We start from the raw sequence: 18,583 nt of genomic DNA on the forward strand, positions 1-18,583 counted from the left end.
GCCATCCTTGAACTCACTCTGTAGACCAAGCTGCCTCAAACTCTCAGATATCCACTTGCCTCTGCCTCTAGAGTCTTGGGACTAAAGGTGTGTGCTATCACACCTGGAAAACTCGTGAGGTTCCTTTCAGCATCCTGTCCACTCAGCTCCCAGGGTGTGAAGTCACCTCTGGTGTAGTTACAGAAGCAGACTCAGGCGCGCCTGGCCCCAGAACCTCCAGGTAAATGACAGGTAAACTCTTTACGGGGGTGAGAGATGTTCCATTGATTGTGGTTGCAGCCGCATAATTCAGCAAACCTACAAAAAAAAAGCAAACCTTACTGATTTCCCCTGTAAATGAGTGAGTTCTATGAGGCATGGAGTGTATCTCGATGGAGTTGCTACTGAAAGAGAAAACATGGTTCCTCGGGGGTACAGAGCCCTGGCTGCGCTTCCTGAGGACACAGGCTCTGTTCGCTACATCCACGTGACAGCTCACAACTGTTTGTAACTCCAGTGTCTGGGGACCTGATGTCCTGTTCTGGTCTCCCTGGGCCTGCACACAGTGGTGCGGTGCACAGGTACACATGCAGTAGAAACATTATACACATAAAATAAAACATCTTTTTAAGTGGGAGAATACTGTGGCCACTTTACAACACTGGAATGGCTTCAGGAAAGTAAAATTTAGCACTTTTGTTGGGAATTCTAGGACAGAATTTCTCTCCAGACACAGAAAAAAACATAGGTAGCTCCAAAGGCTTGAAAGTAACACGGGGCCTGGGTTAGGATGAAAGGAATTCATACCAACAGCCAGAAAGGGCCGGGGGTGGGGGTGGGGCGGAGGAGGAGACTATGGAGCTAAGCCTGGTAGCACACTCCTGTAGTCCCAGCATTCAGGAGGTAGAAGCGGGGTCATCCTTAGCTATACAGTAAATCAAACCCACCTGAGGCTACATGAGCTTCTGTCTCAAAATAACACAGATAATAAAAAGCCGCAGCTGGACCAGCAACAAAGACGCTAATGATGTTCATTTACCGTCCCTCGGAAACTGTTATACATTTTTAAAACGTTGGCTTCTTAAATTCGCTGGACTTGGCAGGTACTGGAAATCCTACTGTGGATGGCAGGAGTCCCACAGAACCCAGAAGGGGCTAAGAACACTGCCTCATACCCCTGAATCCAGAGACCAGGGCCTCCTGTTCTCCCCTCTGTCATGGAGGACCACTAAAACCAACTAGAGCGGGGGTGGGGGGGTCGGGATTAGGGGTGGGGTGGGGGAGCTGAAAGCTCTGCCTGTCAGGCCAGCCCAAGTGTGCTGCATGTCGCGCACCTTGCCTATCTTTGTGTCCTCTTTTGTCTTGTTCCGTCTCTACTCCCGCACAGATGTCTCCAGCTAGTTTTGCTTCTGTTTCTCTGTCCATCCATCTGTCTGTTAGGATCCTGCTCATGGAGGCCATGCCTCATCTCTCCCCTCATATTGCTATGTCCTCTCTCATTCTTTTTTTTTTTTAAGATTTATTTATTTTATGTATATGAGTACACTATAGCTGTATTTAAAGAGTTATTTATCTTATTTATATGAGTACACTGTAACTGTCTTCAGACACACCAGAAGAGGGCATCGGATCCCACTACAGATGGTTATGAGCCACCATGTGGTTGCTGGGAATTGAACTCAGGACCTTCGGAAGAGCAGCCAGTGCTCTTAACCACTGAGCCATCCCTCCAGCACGTCATCTCTCATTTCTATCCTTCCTCTTTTTATTTATTTATTTTTAAAAAGTGTGGGGCTGGCAAGATGGCTCAGGGGTAAGAGTTATAGGAGCCGGGCATGGTGGTGCACACCTTTAATCCCAGCACTTGGGAGGCAGAGGTAGGCGGATTTCTGAGGTCGAGGTCAGCCTGGTCTAGAGTGAGTTCCCGGACAGCCAGGGCTACACAGAGAAACCCTGTCTCGAAAAACCAAAAACCAAAAACCAAACCAAAACAAAACAAAAAAAACCAACCAAGAAAAAAAAAAAAAGAGTGAGTTATAGGAAATCCCAGAGAACTCAAATAAGGATACAGATGTTCCCAGACTGCGATGAAGGAGGCAACCGATGACATGAAAGAGGAGCTCAGCAAAGAGAGACCAGGCCTAAAACTCTGAAACGCTAGGGGACTGTGTAGGGAATCACAGCAACAGAGGGGTTAAGGAGATGAGACCGTTCCTGAGTTTGAAGTCAGTGGAGATGCAGAGCCATCTAACATGGACAAAAGGAAAATAAAAATAACAGTAAGAATCTAAGATGTTTCTGATACTCCAAAAAGACTAAATATACGAGTTATGGGCATAGAAGAAAGAATCTTGCTCAAAAGACACATTAAAAAAAATAGTCAAAATAATCTTAACAGTTTCCCCAAGTTGGGAAAATGTCCTAGGGATAGACACCAGGCAGACAGGACCAGAAAAGAAGCTCCCCTTCGTTAGCGTCTTGAAATCAAATGCCACACATAGAGAACAAAGACACTATATTGAAAGAATGAAGTCGGAACCATCAGGTCACATCACTAAGACAGGCCATTGGGACAGGGTCTCTGAAACTTCAAATGCCTCCGCGCTTATGTGTTTCAAGTTCTGAAAGGTAACAATGAAACTATCTGCCATTATTGTAACTTTAAGTTTTTTAAAGCCCACTTTAAGGCTTTAACCTCCCTTGTAGCTCACAACCTACTAGAGGTAGTGGGAAAGAAAGGACACGGGGGAAGTGGACCTGTTTAGAAAGGTTCTTTGGAGCAATTCCCGTCTGTGTTGTCTGGCAATTGACAGTTCAGTCCACAGGTTAGCAGGCAGCAGCAGCTCAATCCATTGGCAAACACCTAATGGATACACTAGCAGTCCAGTTCTGTAGAGTCCTGAGAGCAAACAGGAACCAGCAGTGGTGGCACTGCCCAGCAGAGACAGCCAGGCCTCAGCCAAATTGGCAGGTGTCAGCAGGAGGGACAAGGCGGGACCAGGAGGGACATCAGAAAAAGTTCTCCCTCAGGGAACTGAAGATTAAGGAAGACACAAAACCAACAAGCATTTAGCTATGTAAACAAGCCAAGCTCAGCCTCCTTCACTGCTTGTTCAGTCCCATTTCCACCCTCCAAATATCTCGTGTCCTCCATGGGTCTTCCCTCAGCACTAAGTCTGTCTCAGCTGACATCACTTTGCCAATCAGCCTGAGTCCAAGGAAGCCACGAGAAGCCACAACACACACTAAAAGATTTTTGGTGTGTTTCTCTCTTTGGAGTCCTGACAAATGCAGCTCAACTACGCATTGTAAGGTGGACCAATACATGTGCGTCATTAGCGAAGACTCCTTCATCACGTGTCCTTTCATGTGCTTGCTTTAGCAGAACAGCCTTTCTCCTGTGTCCCCTTCAGTGAAACATTTCTTCACGTGTTTGCTTTAACAAAACATCCTAGCCGGGCAGTGGTGGCGCACGCCTTTAATCTCAGCACGTGGGCGGCAGAGGCAGGCAGATTTCGAGGCCAGCCTGGTCTACAGAGTGAGTTCCAGGACAGCCAGGGCTACACAGAGAAACCCTGTCTCGAAAAACCAAAAGAAGAAGAAGAACAACAACAACAACAACAAAACCAACCCTAAAACCAAAACCAAACCAAACCAAACAACCTTCTTTCACTTGCGTCTGCTTCAGGACAGTCCTTCGAGTGTCTGCCCTAACAGAACATCCTCCGACACAATTGACTTTCCAAAGAACCCTTAAGTTTCCACTTCACATTACAGAAGGAAAAATAAGAAACTTGCCGTGATTAAAAATAAACTAAACGAACCTAATCCCACTAACCCAGTTCTGCAGAAGACACTTGAAGGAATTTCCAGAATGGAGAGAAAAAAAAAAAAATCAAAACCACCCAGAAGGCCCCAGGATAGAAGAATCCATAATAGAATACCAAGCAAACTAAGTAAGAGAATTAAAGCCACCCCCCACCCAGACACACACATCAAAATCGACCAACACACTTTCCGATAACAACTGGGATACCAATTCCCCAATTAAAAGATGCAGGCTAGTAAGTGGATCCTCTCCATGGCATTATCGCGTGGTGAGTACCACTGCTGCAGTACCTACGTGCCGGACAAGATGCACTGGCTGGTGCAATAGCGGCCCGACTGTCGTGGGGGAAAACTAAGCCCTTTCTAATGGAATCTTTGGCCAGATTCTCAGAAGGGAATTCACGCCTGGTAGCATCTTACGGTTTCCATTGCTGTGATGAACACCATGACCAAAGGCAAACTGTGGAGAAAAGGGTTTATTTCACTCACACGTCCAGGTAACAGGTGACCATCACCTAGAAAAGCCCGGCAGGATCTCAAGTAGGGCAGGAACCTGGTGGGAGGAGCTGATGCACAGGGTAGAGGAGTGCCTATGACCAGCTTGTACCTCACGGCTTGCTCATCCTGCCTTCTTAGAGCACCCAGGGTCTACCAGGGCAGGAGTGGCCCCACTCACAGTGTACTGTGTATCATGACATCAATCACTAATTAAGGAAATGCCATATAGGCACATCTCTGCCCCAATCTTTTTTTGTTGTTGTTTTGTTTTTTTTCGAGACAGGGTTTCTCTGTGTAGCTCTGGCTGTCCTGGAACTCGCTCTGTAGACCTGGCTGGCCCCGAACTCAGAAAACCATCTGCCTCTGCCTCCCATCTAGAGGCATTTCTCGACTGAGGCTCCCATTTCCTCAACAGACTCTCCTCTAAGATGACTCTAGCTTGTGTCAAGTTGACCTTAAAAACCAGCCAGCACATACTGTACTCTTGCCTCAAACCCACACGGCTCAGGAAGTACAGGCCCTAGTGAGGAACCCACTGTTGTTTTGCTAAATAACATGCCAAGCTGCCATGACTTAATATCTGTGCTTATACACATAGATTACTATAGATTACTGCTGCTCTTCGCCTTATTCAGGGAAGCCTCTCTCTGCAGTAAACAGTGGAGCCTCACAAAGGGGGCAAGTGCTGAGGATAAGTGACTACCGAGTGCCCAGCCCTAAATGGGACGTCCTTATCACCCCTGTCACCGAGGCTCAAGGAGAATCATGGAAGAGGGGAAGAGGGCAAAAGGAATGACGCCCCCCCTCCCCCCAGGGCAGGGAGGAGTCTGGTGAGTGTGCCATTATTGCAGCTATTGTTTTTATGTATTGCGGTGGGTTACAAAGAAGCAAGAAAAAAAGAAAGAACAGGAAGGAGTATGGTGGAATGAGGTGGCTGGAGAGATGGCTCACTGGCTAAGAGCTGCTGCTCTTGTACAGGAGCTGGGTCCGGTGCCCAGCACCCACAGGATGACTCACAACCCTCTGTATCTCCAGTTCCGTGGGGATCCAGCGCCCTCTTCTGGCCTCCATGGGTACTGCATGTGTGCAGCATATAAAATCATATTCAGGAAAGACACTTTGTAACCGTAAACTAAGTAAATATCAATATAGGACGTTTTAAAAAGTTACGATGAAGATTTCAGTCACCAAGGCACTGTGGCACTGGCAGAAGAGTCAAGAGTCCAGTGAAACAGAACAGAGAGCCCAGAGACACCATCAATCCACCTGTGAGAAGATCCCAGCTAGCTCCTGACTGGATGCGTGGGCCAGACCTGAGTCCCCGAGCCTTAGTGTTTTCATGATGACAGGCTGGTACCTTTCGTGATGGGGTGGGGGCTGGAAAACTGGGAGCTGATCTGGGATAAGAACTCTGCCACTTCCATGCCCATTCCAAGCCGAGCAGGGGTCAGGGCTCAGTTCCAGGCGACACGACTTCACCTTTTCGAGGCACCTTGGTTGCCCATGAACCACGCCGCTCTGCAGACCTGCTCGGGTGATGCCCTTTGTGTTCACAGCGAGTGCTGCGGCTCCTTGAGGCGAGGACGCAAGCCCAGTAAAAACTTTCAACACAAATACTTGAACTTGACCGGGAGGAGGGGCGTGACTGCCACAGACACGCCCTCCCCCGCCCACACTGCCTCCTATAGGAGAGGGGCGGGATGTGACACATGACGTAGCGTTTACAGGGACAAGCGGTGAATGCCCAACCCGAGCTCACCCGTACAGCCGGCGCGGCAGTCTTGTCTCAGAATCCATAACCGTCCTGTCTTGCACGCTGCGTCAGGAGGCTCCGCAAAGAGATTTCTAGTAGGTGACAGGGCAGTGAGTTCCGCACTGTCTGCGTCCTGTGACTGTCCCATCTCACCACGCTGTGACTCGGGGGCCACTCGTCCGTACCCCGTGCTGGGGACACCCTCCACCTCTTCCCGGGAAGACGTCTTTCTACGCGGGCCTGTCCAGTCTTCGTTACCCTCCGCAGTTACGAATTGTCAGCGGCCCCTTGGTTGTCTGGCGCCGAGCCCTCGGCGGTGACGTTTACGGAAGGACTCGCTACGGAGGCTGGCACGGCCGCTTCACCATGGCGACGGCCGCCCCGCGGCGCTTCTGCCGCTGCGCCTGCTTCTGCTCCCAGAACCTGTACGTGGCGCGCTACGGGCTGCATCTGCGCTTCCGGGACGAGCATCAGCTGCGCCGTGACTACGGCCCGGTGAGGGTCGGGGTAGGGTGGAGTGGGAGGCGACATCAAGTGCAGGAGAGGAGGGGCCCGGACATCAGGAATGGCTTTGACCGAGTGTGCAATCCAAGTGTGCACACCTGGCCTGTCCCTGCAGGATGGCAGCTCCCTAGTAGCTGAGAGCACGCGTGCGGAGGACAGTGGACAGAAGTTTTAGCAGATCTTTCGTTGACCCTGTCACTCTCATCTCCGTGACAAGAAGTGGTGGTGGGGGGTGTCGCTGAGGCTCGGAGATGTTTATTCGCTCGCCTAGGGTCACGTTAGTCCCTCCCGCTAACTGGCCTTTCCGCTCGTAGCTCCTGCGCAGCCGTGGTTGTGTCACCTCCAAGGACTTCCAGCAACTCTTGGAGGAGGTAACGTACCCCGTCAGCCCTTTCTCTGGAGTCCTCGACCCTGAAAGACTTCTTAGCCCTCTCTTTTCCTGTTCCTGCTTCCACACACTCCCACTCCGAGATCCTGGTCCAGGATCGAGAAAGACTAAATTGCCTACAGCATTCCTCTCTCAACAGCTGAGTGGGACAGACGGGGCCATCACCCTATTTCAGCTGTTAGGTCGCCTTGACACCTGCAGTGGGCAGTGGCAGGTTTAAGAAGTATAGGGAGACTTGCCCTCCAGCCTAGGCTACACTTTGGTCTTCCTGGGCCTCAGTGTCTTCACATGTGGCGTTAGAGGTGAGAGACTCTTGGTTTGTGACTAACTGCCTTTGCGGGCCCAGCTTGAGAAGGAGGTCGGGCGCCGCCGCAGGCTGGGACAGGAATCGGCTGTCAGGAAGGCTCTCATTGCCAGCTCCTACCACCCGGCCAGGCCTGAGGTCTACAGCTCACTGCAGGTACACCGGGCCGGCCTGGGAGCTTGGGGGCTGGCGGAGGCGGAGGCTGCTCTGGTGGGGGCTAAGTTTGCACAGTTGACCCATGTTCTGTTCCCAGGATGCTGCTCTGGCCCCGGAGTTTATGGCTGCAGCTGAATATAGTACATCCCCAGGCGCAGATCTTGAGGGCCTTCTCCAGCGTCTGGAGACAGTGTCAGGTAAGGCACCATCACCAGCTGGCACCAGGTGGGGGTCGGGGGAGCCTGAGATACTTAGATATGGGAGGCTGGGTGATTTTGTTGTTGTTGTTGTTGTTTGTAGGGAAGGAGTTCCAGACAGGGTTTTTCTGTGTAGCCTTGGCTGTCCTGGAACTCAATCTGTAGATCAAGCTGGCCTTGAACTCCTGATCTCTCCTGTCTCTGCCTCTCCAGTGTTAGGATTTAAGGCATGTGCCAGCAAAGCCAGGCAAGGCTGAGTGCTTTACCTTCCATTTCTAGTCTAAAAATAGGAGGAACTGGGAAGACCAGTGGGACCAATCTGCCTGGAGTAGGGCATTTCATTAATTCATCCCTCATTCATTCATTCACTGACCATCTAGCTAGGATCAGGGCAGTAAGTCACTGTCCCCGATGTCCAGAGGAAACAGGCTTGAGGCCGTAAGATGACAGGCTGGTTCCTGAGGGCATTGAGTCGCAGCTCCGGGTTCACTACCTACCCTTCCTTCTCCAGAGGAGAAGCGCATCTATCGGGTGCCGGTGTTCTCAGCCAAGTTCTGTCAGACCCTGCTGGAGGAGCTGGAGCATTTTGAGCAGTCGGACATGCCCAAGGGAAGGCCCAACACCATGAACAACCATGGGGTGGGTGAGGCCTTCCCTGTGAATGTAGGGAGTGGGAGCAGCTCAGGTGGGAGTCTCCTCTGAGGTGCTGCAGCCAGGCTACCTGCCCCATTCTGAGCCCAAAGACTACCATGAAGGCAGACAGCTTTTGCCCTTAGCAACATCTTTGGCAAAGATATGGGGATGCGGAGTGAAGCCCCCGGGCATCCTTCCTAGGTACTGATGCATGAACTAGGCCTGGATGACCCCCTGGTGACCCCGCTGCGGGAACGCTTCCTGCTGCCACTGATGGCCTTGTTGTACCCAGACTACGGTGGGGGCTACCTCGACAGTCACCGTGCCTTTGTGGTCAAGTACGCACTGGGCCAGGACCTGGAGCTGGGCTGTCACTACGATAATGCTGAGCTCACCCTCAATGTGGCTCTGGGCAAGGACTTCACAGGGGGTGCCCTGTATTTTGGGGGCCTCTTCCAGGTGAGTGAGGCGTACCAGGTGGGGCCTGGGGCAGGTGTGAGTGCCCCAGCCTGAACCACAGCTTCTGCAGGCACCCGCAGCCTTGAAGGAGACCCTGGAAGTGGAGCATGTGGTGGGCTCTGGTATCCTGCACCGTGGCGGCCAGCTGCACGGGGCTCGGCCCCTGTGTAAGGGAGAGCGCTGGAACCTCGTCGTGTGGCTGCGGGCATCTGCTGTTCGAAATCGCCTCTGTCCCATGTGCTGCCAGAAGCCAGAGCTGGTGGACGATGAGGGTTTCGGTGACGGCTTTACCCGGGAGGAGCCCACCACGGTGGATGTCTGTGTGTTGACTTGAGCCTGGTTCTCCCCCAGAGGTGTTGATGCTGAAAACTTGCCACTGTAGGCAGGGAGGGCAGAAATAAACTCTGCAGCCGTGCCACTCCTTGGGTCAAAAGGACACGCAGACTTCTGGGTGATTCTTTGGACAGGTGATCTGTAGCAAGCCTTATTTGAGATGAAGTGCTGAGGGTCAGGAGTGGAGCAGGCCCAGGAAGAGAAGTAGTCAGGAAAAGACATGACCCCTAGGGAGCTCTGACTGAGGAGGGAGGGTTGCTTCAGTCAGTGGCTCAGAGATGGGGCAGGGCAGACATCTACCTTAGGTAAAGTGGCTCCAGGGGCTTAAGGGAAGTTCACTACTCTTATCAGCAGTGCTGCAGAGTGGAGGATTGGGTGGGGGTGGGGGATCCAGACTTTCTGGGTTCACATCTGTGTTTTGTATGTCCAGCAGTGGGGCTCTGGACTCCCTAGCGCCCTGGTTGTGGTGACAGTCCAACAAGTTGATATTATAAAGCACTTTATAACACCCCTCTGTTTGCTATTATTTAAGAGCGTGCAATTGGTGGTTCTGAGATTGGCTGAGGGATGCTGTGGGCACTGTTCGGGTCACATCTTTGTAATCCTGGGGATTCGGTCCTAAGTCTCCCAATTCCAGTTTCTCTGGGGAAATGGCAAGTAATACCAGCCTCCATTCTGACTGCAAAGAGAAGATGAGAGAGAGAGAGAGAAAGAGAGAGAGAGAGAGAGCGCAAGCGAGCGCCCGCGGGCTCGCAGGTGGCGTTGGGCCACGACTGTCCCCTGCCTACGCGGAGGTGCATGGAGAATCCCCTCTCATGCTAGTTAGAGGTGGGCTCCCTAGAGGCGGAACCCAGAGCTCCGGAACTGAAGACATCATAGACTCAAAATACACCCGGATGATCTTCCGGCACGGCCCCAGACCGGAAGAGCCGGACCTGCCGCCGTTTCCTCCCGCGAAGGCCTGCTGTGGGCTAATGGTGGATGTGGGGACCCGGCAGCCTCGGGACGCGTCTCCGGCGACCCAGGCAGCCCTGTTGCAGCCGAGGAAAGCTGCAGCGTTCCCTTCCTGGGCCACCAAGTCCAGTGCGCAGGCGTGTGGGCGGGGCGGGCCCTTAAAGGGACCGCGGCGCGGGAGTCGGAGGAGGAGCTGGGATCGCTAAGCCCCGGGGCTCGCTCCGGCAGGAATGGGCACTGGGTGCCCCGAGAATCGGGTCCAGTTGGCGTTGTGTTTGGATTCGCCTCCGCGGACGCGCTCACGAAGAGTTGCAGGCTAAGCGCTTTCCTTCCGGTCCCTAGCCCGCCTCGCTGATGGCTCACGTTGGCTCTCGAAAGCGCTCGAGAAGTCGCAGTCGGTCCCGTAGTGGTCGGCGAGGGTCAGAAAAGCGAAGTAAGAGGAGTAGCAAGGATGCCTCGAGGAACTGTTCAGCCTCCAGATCCCAGGGCCACAAGGCTGGCAGCGCCTCCGGGGTTGAGGGTGAGGACCACAGGGGACAGGGAAGAGGGGTGTGTGGCGTCTGCACTGCGGGAGGCTGGCATCTGCTCCCCCACCCCGGGAGCGAGGGTGTGAAGAGGTCCTGTTGAGTGGAGGGTGTGTCTTATACATGCCTTGAATGCATTGGGTCTTCGAGGTTGAGCATGGTCAGGACCCTGCCAGGCACATAGTGACTTCTAGAACCCCAAAGAAGGTTCTAGATGTTCTCTTGGAGAGCCCGTTGGGAGGGTCCCTACCACTCGAGCAGGGCACAAAGGCCTTACCTTCTCCCTGCATCACAGAGAGAAGCAAGCACAAGGCCCGGAGGACATCGCGATCCAGCTCTACCTCCTCCTCTTCCAGTTCTTCTAGCTCCGCCTCGTCCTCATCCTCCAGTGATGGCCGGAAGAAGCGAGGGAAGCACAAGGAGAAGAAGAGGAAGAAGAAGAAGAAGAAACAGAAGAAGAAGTTGAAGAAGAGAGGCAAGGAGAAGGCAGTGGCGGTGCACCAGGCCGAGGCTCTGCCCGGCCCCTCACTGGATCAGTGGCACAGATCAGCTGGGGAGGACAATGATGGCCCAGGTACCATGGCGGGCCAGCATGCTGTGGGGAGAGGGTCCTCTCCCCGGGTCTGACACGCCCTCCACATTCCCTTCCAGTCCTGACAGATGAGCAGAAGTCTCGTATCCAGGCCATGAAACCCATGACAAAGGAGGAGTGGGATGCCCGACAGAGCGTTATTCGAAAGGTGGTGGACCCAGAGACAGGACGCACAAGGTGTGGTACAGAAGGCAGAGCCAGCTAGCCCCGCCCTCAGTCCAACTCAGAGTATTGGCCCAGGATGTGCTCGGGTGGGGAGCTGTCACCATTTTTATAACAAAGTGTGGGGGAAATGGTCACTTGAGATGTGATATCCCAGCTGTTACCCCCTGTGCCTCTTGAGGAGTTACAGTACCAGAAGGGCCTTGATGCTTTTCAAATGGTTGTTGTTGGCTGGTCTGGGTTAATGGTGCAGGCTGACAAGGGAGAGCCTACCTGGACCGTCTCCATTCTGTCCCAAAAGTGGTAACTGATTCGGAGGAGCGCCCAGGCACCCCCTTCTCAAGATAGCTGGGCTTGAGCCCCGAGATCCCTATCGTTGGGTGGGTCTGCTTCTGTTGCTATGGCATGAGAGTCCCAGACTCTCGTGCTAAGCTGATGACCTCCAACCCCCCAGGCTCATCAAGGGAGACGGCGAGGTTTTAGAGGAAATCGTAACCAAAGAACGACACAGAGAGATCAACAAGGTTGGTGGTATCACTCTGCCCGTGCTCTGCCCGCACTGTGTCTACACGTAAGTTTCTCACGCTTCCCACCTGTTTCCTTCCTCAGCAAGCCACCCGAGGGGATGGGTTGGCCTTCCAGATGCGAGCGGGCCTGCTTCCCTGAGGGCTCAGCCATCCCAGGTTTGTGAACTGCTGTTGGTGACTTGGAGACTGATGGGTCCAGGTGCCTTTCCTACAGCCCAGCATCCTCTTGGGTGTAGTGGATTGGACAGCAAATTGGATAGCAGAGTGTCACTATTAAATGATCTTGGTCACAGAGTTCCTGTTGTGTTGCATTTTGTGCTGAGGAGTGGAACTGTTGCCATTTGACTTCTGGTGAGAGATATGTTCATCTCTGGGGAAAGCTGGTATGACTCCTGGTGTTACTCTTTAATTGATCCCACCTGGCCCAGCTGAGTCCCAGTTCAGCCTTGGTCCTTAGGTCGAACTCATCAGGCCGTGGCCTGTGTCCTGTCCCATACATCATGGCAGACAGGAGCATAGTCAGGTAGGAGTCCAGCTCTGGCTTATTGGCTGTGTCCGCTGGGGAGGGGAGGCCAGGAGACCTACCTCCCCAGGTCTGTGCATGGGAAGGGCTGTCAGGCTCACGTTCCAGTGGCTAGCATGTGTCACTTTCTGTGATGGTGTCCTCACACACATACTGTCAGAACCATGATGCTTATCCCCCACCCACTACACACACACACACACACACACACACACCAGGAGACCCATGGGTGCCGCCACAGTAATGAGACGAGAAGGAAGCCTCCTGCTTCTTTAATTGGTGTAACAGACTGTGACACGGTATACAGAGAGCACACTCAGGCCAGACAGTATGGAGTGGGGTCAGGACACAGTTCACACAATGGTTGGGAGAAACAAGACGGTACAAGGACAGATGGGAGGGGTCTGAGATGTGAAGGTGAACCAGGGCAGGGTGGGGGCTAGCTCACACAGAGCCAGGAAAGGGGTTGGGGGAACTTGGCTGAATCCTTCTTTAGAAATCAAAGAGAAGGCAGGTGGTTGGCGATGGGTGGCATCGAGGCTCAGTCCTGGGGACTGGGGATGGGGAGGGACGGACTAAGGCTTCTATTCTAACAGGCCTGGGGTGGGTGGCAGCCAGCAAGATCTGCCTCACCCTTTGGTTACGAATGGCCAGGCCTGAGCCCTGCAGCTCAGCACCTGACACTGTAAACATTTTTTTGGTATTTTTAAAGGACTTTGACCTTCCTTCCTCTCTTACTTTCTGTAGAAATGGGGCTTCCTCAAGAGAACGAGCCAAAGGAAATCTTAAGGGAGACAAAAAGCAGACTGGAGTAAGGTTTTGGAGGGAGGCTGCCCGTCTCACCATCTATGGCTGAGGGCCCTGGGAGAGCCCAGGGGACTATTGCTGTTGTCCTTGGCATGGCTGACAGCTGGGCAGGCATGGGCATTCAGAGCCACAAGGAGCTGCCCAGGGGGGACCAAGCCCACTGACCCCAGCCCCCCTGCCTTTGCTGCAGGTGGCTTGAGGCTTCCAGGTGCTTCTCACAATGGCTGGTCACCTAGGCTGAGGCAAGACGGGTGGGGCTGAGGGAGGAGGCCCTGGCCCCTAGGGACCCCCGGTGGGGCAGTGATTGTCGGGCCAGCAGCTTCCTGTGGGGCCCCCAGTGGGGAGTGGTGGGACAGATATTGCACTTTTACTGTGACAGTTCCATGGAATCTTGGTCCATAAAATAATCACTGCTTTATACAGAACGCTGGAAACAACACAAAGCTATGAGAAGACCCTGAAGGCCTCACCCCTCCAGACAGTTTGTTTTTTTTTCCTCTGCACAAAATAAATAGCTTTCTTCTTGTGTAGACCTGCCATGGCGGGAGTCCCACGCACCTGTGCTGTACATAGCTACACAGCAAAGTCAGTGTCTCCTGTATACCTGTTGGGCCCAGCCACTTGGCCCTGCGTCTGAGTCTGGCCTGGCAGCGACTCAGGCACAGAGCCCCATCGCTGGACCCAGGGCTGGAGCTCCATGGGCTCAGCCAACGCCGAGAAGGTGCAGGAGAGGTGTGGTCAGTGCTGTGTGGAAGGTGGGGGCTCAGACCCAATGTGTAGGACGCCCATCCGTATTTGGGGACCAATAAGATGGCTGTGTGCCCTTAGGCTGGAGAGTGAGCTGTGGCTTCCTGGAGTCGACATTAAACGGAACGGCATTAAGAAAACCTAAGAGCCCCACCCACCCCAGAATAGGAAGTCAGTGGAATTGTGGGCCAGGTGCAGGGCCCATAGGCCAGACTGAGTAGGGCCCTGTCACAGTGCTGGGTGTTCCTAATGTAGCAGGCTGCGCTGACACTGAGTTAAGAAAAGGAAGCAGCCGAAGATTGCCTGTTTAAAAAAAACCTTATAGAAACCAGATGGAGAAGTAGAAAGGCGTAGAAACGCGGTGGGCAGCAGCCATGACACGGGGACCCCCCCCCCCCCCGCCCCGGGCCTTGAGCAGGCAAGGAGCGGCGGTGGAGGCCAGGCTTCTCCAGGTCCAGCTGCCCAAGGTGGGCTACCAAGAGCCAGCTGTGCACGCGGATGGCCTCACACCTGTGCTGTGCTCAGGCCCGGAGTGACATCAGTTCCGGGACTGCACTGAGCTCTGGGTGGGGCAGGTGGACAGGTGGGTAGCAGTCTGGGACTGCCACTGGGCTGCCGTGGTGTCAACAGACAGGGCAGGCAGCAGAAATTACGATATGGCCTTTCTCTCCTGCTTGCGTGAAGATTTCCCACACTGGACTACTCTGTGTGGTGACAGGCCCTGGCCTGGGTCAGCAGAGACTGGATTTTCATGCATGTCAACATGTCTGGAGCCAGGAGATGGTAACGGGTCTCCACTCTCAAAAACTAGTGCAAAACCAGTGAGGTTGGACAGTTGAGAACTGGAGTCAACAAGAAGCGGGCTGGACCCATTGGAGCCGCTACCAAATGGGAAGGGGTGCCAGTGGACAGGGAGGTGGCAGGCAGGGCCCAGACCCACGCCTGGCACCAGGAGGCTGAGAGATCAACACGGAGCAAGATGCCCAGGAATGCCTCCCAGGCTGGGCTAGGCGGCCAATCCTGGCTCCTCTTCCATCATGGGCTGGACATCCTGCCAGGTCCCATAACCAGCTGGGCTCCTCAGAGCCCAGGGCATCAGGCAAGGCTGGGAGGGCTGTGTTGGCATGGCCATGTCTTCCAAGGGGCCCTGGGTCGCTTTCAGGCCATGTCTGTGCTTGACCCCAGCCACCGACGTGTATGCCCAGGCCAGGCCTCCCAGGAGGGCCGGTGCCCTGGCCTAGCACCATGGAGACCACAGCGCCTCCTGAGAGTGTCCTACTTGGGTCCCGTGGTTGCCCCTGGTTCAAGCCGGCCTGCCATGGCCCGGCCCCAGCAGCTGGCTGCCACGCTCATGCTGCGCTGGCCCCGCTGCTCGCTGTCCATCTGGGTCTGTGTCCGATCGTGCCGATGGCTGGGCCCACTGGGCTGGGCTGAGATGGTGCGGAGCAGGTGATTCCGAGAGCGAAGGAAGTCACTCTGGCCAGGTAGGCCGAAGCTGCCCTTGCGCAAAGCCATGCGCGTGGCCGTGTTCCGGGCTGGGCGAGCCCGGTGATTGTACTTGAGCTGGGCCAGGTGGGCCGCGTAGCCATCCGTGATGAACTGCAAAGGAGTGACAGGGGCAGGCTGTTAAGTGTCCTGGGGTTCCCCAAGGAATGTGTGCCCTTCACTGAGCCCCATTACCTGGCACTGCTGCTGCAGCTTCTTGGTGGGGCGGCCCACAATGTAGATGTGCATGGGAGAGAGGCTGATGGAGTTATAGACCGCGACATCCTTCGTGGAGCCGTAGGCCGCATGCGCGCGCAGGTGCAGCTGTGGATGAGACAACCATGGGCACGGGCCGGGCCTTCCGGCCCTCCCCTCCTTACCCAGTCCTCCCAAGCCCCACCTCAGAGATGAGCAGCTTCAGAAAGTTAGCCTTGTGGCGCAGTGGGTCGTGCACCAGGCCATCACAGAAGGACACCACACCGTGAGGGAAATTGTGCTGAGCCAGCCATGCCACCACCCGCTGCTTTTGCATGTCAGGCCGGCCGGTCACGTAGATGATGAGGTAGCCCAGGTCCTGCCAGTGTCTGTGGAGGCAAGGGGCAGGCGTGGTGTCCTGTGGCCGCTCTCCTCTTCCTCCTCCTCCCCCTCCCCTTCCCCCGTCCCCCAGTCTCCCTTTCCTGCCCTGCTAGAGCTCATTTGTGCCCCTGTAAAATGCCTCTTCAGCCGAGCCTTGCGGTGCCCGGCTGTCCTGATTGTAATCCCCAGATATTCTTGAGGCCAAGGCAGGAGGATAGCAAGTTCAAGGCAGCCTGTGCAACCTGGTGAGACCCTGTCTCAAAGAGTGGAATACTGCCTTGTCTAAGTGAGGCCCTGGGTTCAGTGCCTAGCTAGCACTGCATACAGAGTATAACCGGCCAGCAGCACTGAGGGTGCACGGCAGTGTCAAAGCCTCGATGGTTCTGAGCTTGGGGGGGGGGGTTATCCTAGGTACCCTCAAAGGGGGCATCCTCAGAACTGGCCTGACATCGGGCGTGCCAACAGCTTGTTCAAGGGCACACCAGACAGTGGTGGCACTGGGTGCCACCCACCTTCTGACCGCCACACTCACCGCACCACGTCCACAGCCCCGGCGCGCACCTTGGGGTCGCTGCCCATGATGGACACACTGGCGGCAAAGGAGCCGTCTATACTGAAGACCACAAACTCTGTGCCCTTGGGGAGCACAGTGATGTAGCTGTCGGCGAATGTGTGGTCTCCCCTGGTTGTCAAGGATAGCTCGTCAGAACAGGCCAGAGCATCCACCCTCTCCCTTCCTCCCTCTCTTCTTCCCTCCCACCTTCACCCCCTCCTATACCCAGGAGGCTGGCCCTGCTCTGCGTGCCCCACCCCCCAGGGACACATACCTGACCACCATCTTGATGGGGTAGACGCCCACCCCCAGGCGGTGTGTTTCTGGAATGGTGTAGGAGACGCGCCCGCTGCTGTTGGTCACTAGAGTGTCTAGGTGCAGCCACTCACCTGAAGGTGGTTGCGTCATGATGTGCACATCCACCTGGAGCCCACGGAAGCTGGTTACAGACGGGCCATGGCCTGGCCTCAGTCCTTACCCCCTGGTCACCTCAGGGAGCCACATCCTTACCTTTTCCCCAGTCAGGGTGACCATGTCTAAGGGCCCATACATGAACCGGCCTGTCACAACCTGCGGGCCATCCTCATTGGCAACTGCGTCATTGATCCGGTGGTTGGCTGCCACGTTCTGGAGGAGGGGAGGGGAGGGCAAGGTGAGGTGAGGAGAGGAATGGAGAGGCGGGGTCTTCTGGGCTCACCTAGTATCTCTGTGAGTGGGACTGGGGGGTTGAGCCCATGCTGTGGTCCAGCCAACAACTTAGGCCAGGCAGAGAGGGAGCCAGCCTTGCTGTCCTCTCTTGCCTCCCAGCTCCGACTCTCCCCTCACTGATCAGATGAGACAGCTCAGCGGTGGGACACAGCTTCTGATGGCACGGGACTCCACAGGATGATGGCCGTGGGCCTGAGCGCCAGGAGGAGCCTCACCCGCAGCTTCACGTGGGTCCTCTTGCGCTGCCACTTCTCCCTGGGCTGCGAAGGCGTGAACACGGACACCTCCTTGCCATCCAGCTCTAGGATGCTCGAGCTGTCGTGCCTCATGACCTGTGGGACAGAGGCAGGCCATGGGGCAGGCTCAGACCTGGGCGGCTGCTCGGGAAAGGGACCAGCTGTCCCCGGGGCTGGCAGTGAGCACCTGGCAGGGTCTGCAGGACCATCAAACCCTCTGGTCTCGCCTGCCCATCCTAACAGCAGCCAGCTCCCATCTTTGCCGCGAATATGTACACGGTCCTATTCAAGCAGTACGCCCTGGGTGCCAGGCGCCTGGCCTGATGGGACAGGGAGGAGCCCTTGCACTCTCTCGGGACATCCTGTAAGGCCCAGTTATATCTGGGCAGTAGGTACCTGTCTCAGCAGAAAGGAGACCACGTCGGTTGACTCCCAGTAGCTGGCGTGGAAGAGGTGGGGCAAGGCCACTGTGGGGAAGGCCGTGAGGGCGTCCGGGCAGTACAGGGCATAGTCAATCCGCTTCTGGCCCCACCACTTGGCAGCGACTGCCAGGAGGAAGGGTTGTGATTGGCCTGGGGGGCTCCTGGATGGAGACTCTAGGGGCCACATGGCATGCAGGCCTGTTCATCTCAGACTAGCCCTCCCCCTCCCCCCGGGTGCAGTCAAAGCGGGTTTTCTCTCAGGCTGGTTCAGGCAAGCGGTAAGTGTAGAAGATGCCCACAGGCAGCCTGCTGTGGGGGACATGCAGCCCTGTGGAGGTGCTGAGGAGCGTGAGGATTTCTGGAGCAGGATGAGTTGACTCAGTGTGGGTGATGATCTAGGAGGGCCACTACCCTAGACCCTGTGCAGGTTCTCTATATTCTTCCTGCTCCCAAGGTTCGAGACACCTCGGTTTGACAATTCTAGAATCTCCAGGTAACTGCTGCCTTTTTCCCGTGCCGTGCCTGCTGCAAAGGTAGCAGGGTGAGTAGTGAGGCCTAGAGCCTTCATGACAGAGGGACTCTGTCCTCTCTCAAGGGAGATAGAGCTTGGGACAGCCGTGCCTGGTGCCTGCTTCACGGCCTTAGCGCCCCGGAGTTCTGCCCATGACAGCACCCTAGACAGTCCTGCTCTCTCCTCCCACCCAAAGCTGTGTCTCCTGCCAGGCACAGCAGGAG

The 18,583-nt window shown here is 55.1% G+C and overlaps 4 protein-coding genes across 15 annotated transcripts in view; 2 read left to right on the plus strand and 2 right to left on the minus strand.

Annotated features, from left to right (window-relative positions):
• Abcb9 (ATP binding cassette subfamily B member 9) overlaps positions 1-6,136 on the minus strand; it is a 45,861-nt gene extending 39,725 nt beyond the window's left edge. The window contains exon 1 of one of the 2 annotated variants that reach the window (XM_021162354.3): positions 6,065-6,136. The gene's annotated coding sequence lies outside the window, so the exon portion shown is untranslated. The other variant, XM_021162352.3, reaches the window with a different exon arrangement.
• A 275-nt stretch (positions 6,137-6,411) lies between these two features.
• Positions 6,412-9,540, plus strand: Ogfod2 (2-oxoglutarate and iron dependent oxygenase domain containing 2). Of its 4 annotated transcripts, none has more exons than XM_021162355.3 (7): positions 6,412-6,553; positions 6,877-6,933; positions 7,297-7,410; positions 7,508-7,607; positions 8,119-8,246; positions 8,442-8,699; positions 8,770-9,540. In XM_021162355.3, exons 1-7 carry the CDS (start codon positions 6,425-6,427, stop codon positions 9,031-9,033), a joined length of 1,050 nt encoding a protein of 349 aa, XP_021018014.1. In that variant the 5' UTR covers positions 6,412-6,424; the 3' UTR covers positions 9,034-9,540. The 4 variants fall into 4 exon arrangements, with proteins under 4 accessions (XP_021018014.1, XP_085693303.1, XP_085693305.1 ...); XM_085837177.1 differs by having other exon boundaries at positions 6,436-6,553; positions 7,230-7,410; XM_085837179.1 differs by lacking the exon at positions 8,119-8,246 and having other exon boundaries at positions 6,436-6,553; positions 7,230-7,410.
• Positions 9,541-9,955: 415 nt separating this feature from the next.
• On the plus strand, positions 9,956-12,085 carry Arl6ip4 (ARF like GTPase 6 interacting protein 4). Its single transcript, XM_021163179.2, has 5 exons — positions 9,956-10,506; positions 10,806-11,084; positions 11,162-11,279; positions 11,719-11,788; positions 11,874-12,085. The coding sequence occupies exons 1-5, from the start codon at positions 10,341-10,343 to the stop codon at positions 11,928-11,930; spliced, it is 690 nt and encodes a 229-aa protein (XP_021018838.1). The 5' UTR covers positions 9,956-10,340; the 3' UTR covers positions 11,931-12,085.
• A 485-nt stretch (positions 12,086-12,570) lies between these two features.
• Pitpnm2 (phosphatidylinositol transfer protein membrane associated 2) overlaps positions 12,571-18,583 on the minus strand; it is a 130,796-nt gene continuing 124,783 nt past the window's right edge. For all 8 annotated transcript variants that reach the window (XM_029477447.2, XM_029477450.2, XM_021163830.3 and 5 more), the window contains 8 exons: positions 17,823-17,971; positions 17,406-17,522; positions 16,993-17,109; positions 16,757-16,905; positions 16,462-16,611; positions 15,754-15,937; positions 15,549-15,677; positions 12,571-15,467 (listed from right to left, as the gene is read on the minus strand). In XM_029477447.2, coding sequence (XP_029333307.1) covers positions 15,144-15,467; positions 15,549-15,677; positions 15,754-15,937; positions 16,462-16,611; positions 16,757-16,905; positions 16,993-17,109; positions 17,406-17,522; positions 17,823-17,971 — 1,319 coding nt within the window. In that variant the 3' untranslated portion in view covers positions 12,571-15,143. The remainder of the gene's footprint in view (positions 15,468-15,548; positions 15,678-15,753; positions 15,938-16,461; positions 16,612-16,756; positions 16,906-16,992; positions 17,110-17,405; positions 17,523-17,822; positions 17,972-18,583) is intronic.

Source organism: Mus caroli, unplaced genomic scaffold (genome assembly GCF_978045245.1).
Source record: "Mus caroli unplaced genomic scaffold, Mus_caroli_1 scaffold_4, whole genome shotgun sequence".
Taxonomy (NCBI): Eukaryota; Metazoa; Chordata; class Mammalia; order Rodentia; family Muridae; genus Mus; species Mus caroli.

Coding starts and splice junctions, on each gene's coding strand:
- Ogfod2 (XM_021162355.3), top strand. CDS start 6,425: ATGGCGACGGCCGCCCCGCGGCGCTTCTGCCGCTGCGCCTGCTTCTGC. Junction 7,411..7,507: donor AGGTCTACAGCTCACTGCAG/GTACACCGGGCC, acceptor TTCTGTTCCCAG/GATGCTGCTCTGGCCCCGGA. Junction 8,247..8,441: donor ACACCATGAACAACCATGGG/GTGGGTGAGGCC, acceptor CATCCTTCCTAG/GTACTGATGCATGAACTAGG.
- Arl6ip4 (XM_021163179.2), top strand. CDS start 10,341: ATGGCTCACGTTGGCTCTCGAAAGCGCTCGAGAAGTCGCAGTCGGTCC. Junction 11,085..11,161: donor GGAGGACAATGATGGCCCAG/GTACCATGGCGG, acceptor ATTCCCTTCCAG/TCCTGACAGATGAGCAGAAG. Junction 11,280..11,718: donor CCAGAGACAGGACGCACAAG/GTGTGGTACAGA, acceptor CCAACCCCCCAG/GCTCATCAAGGGAGACGGCG.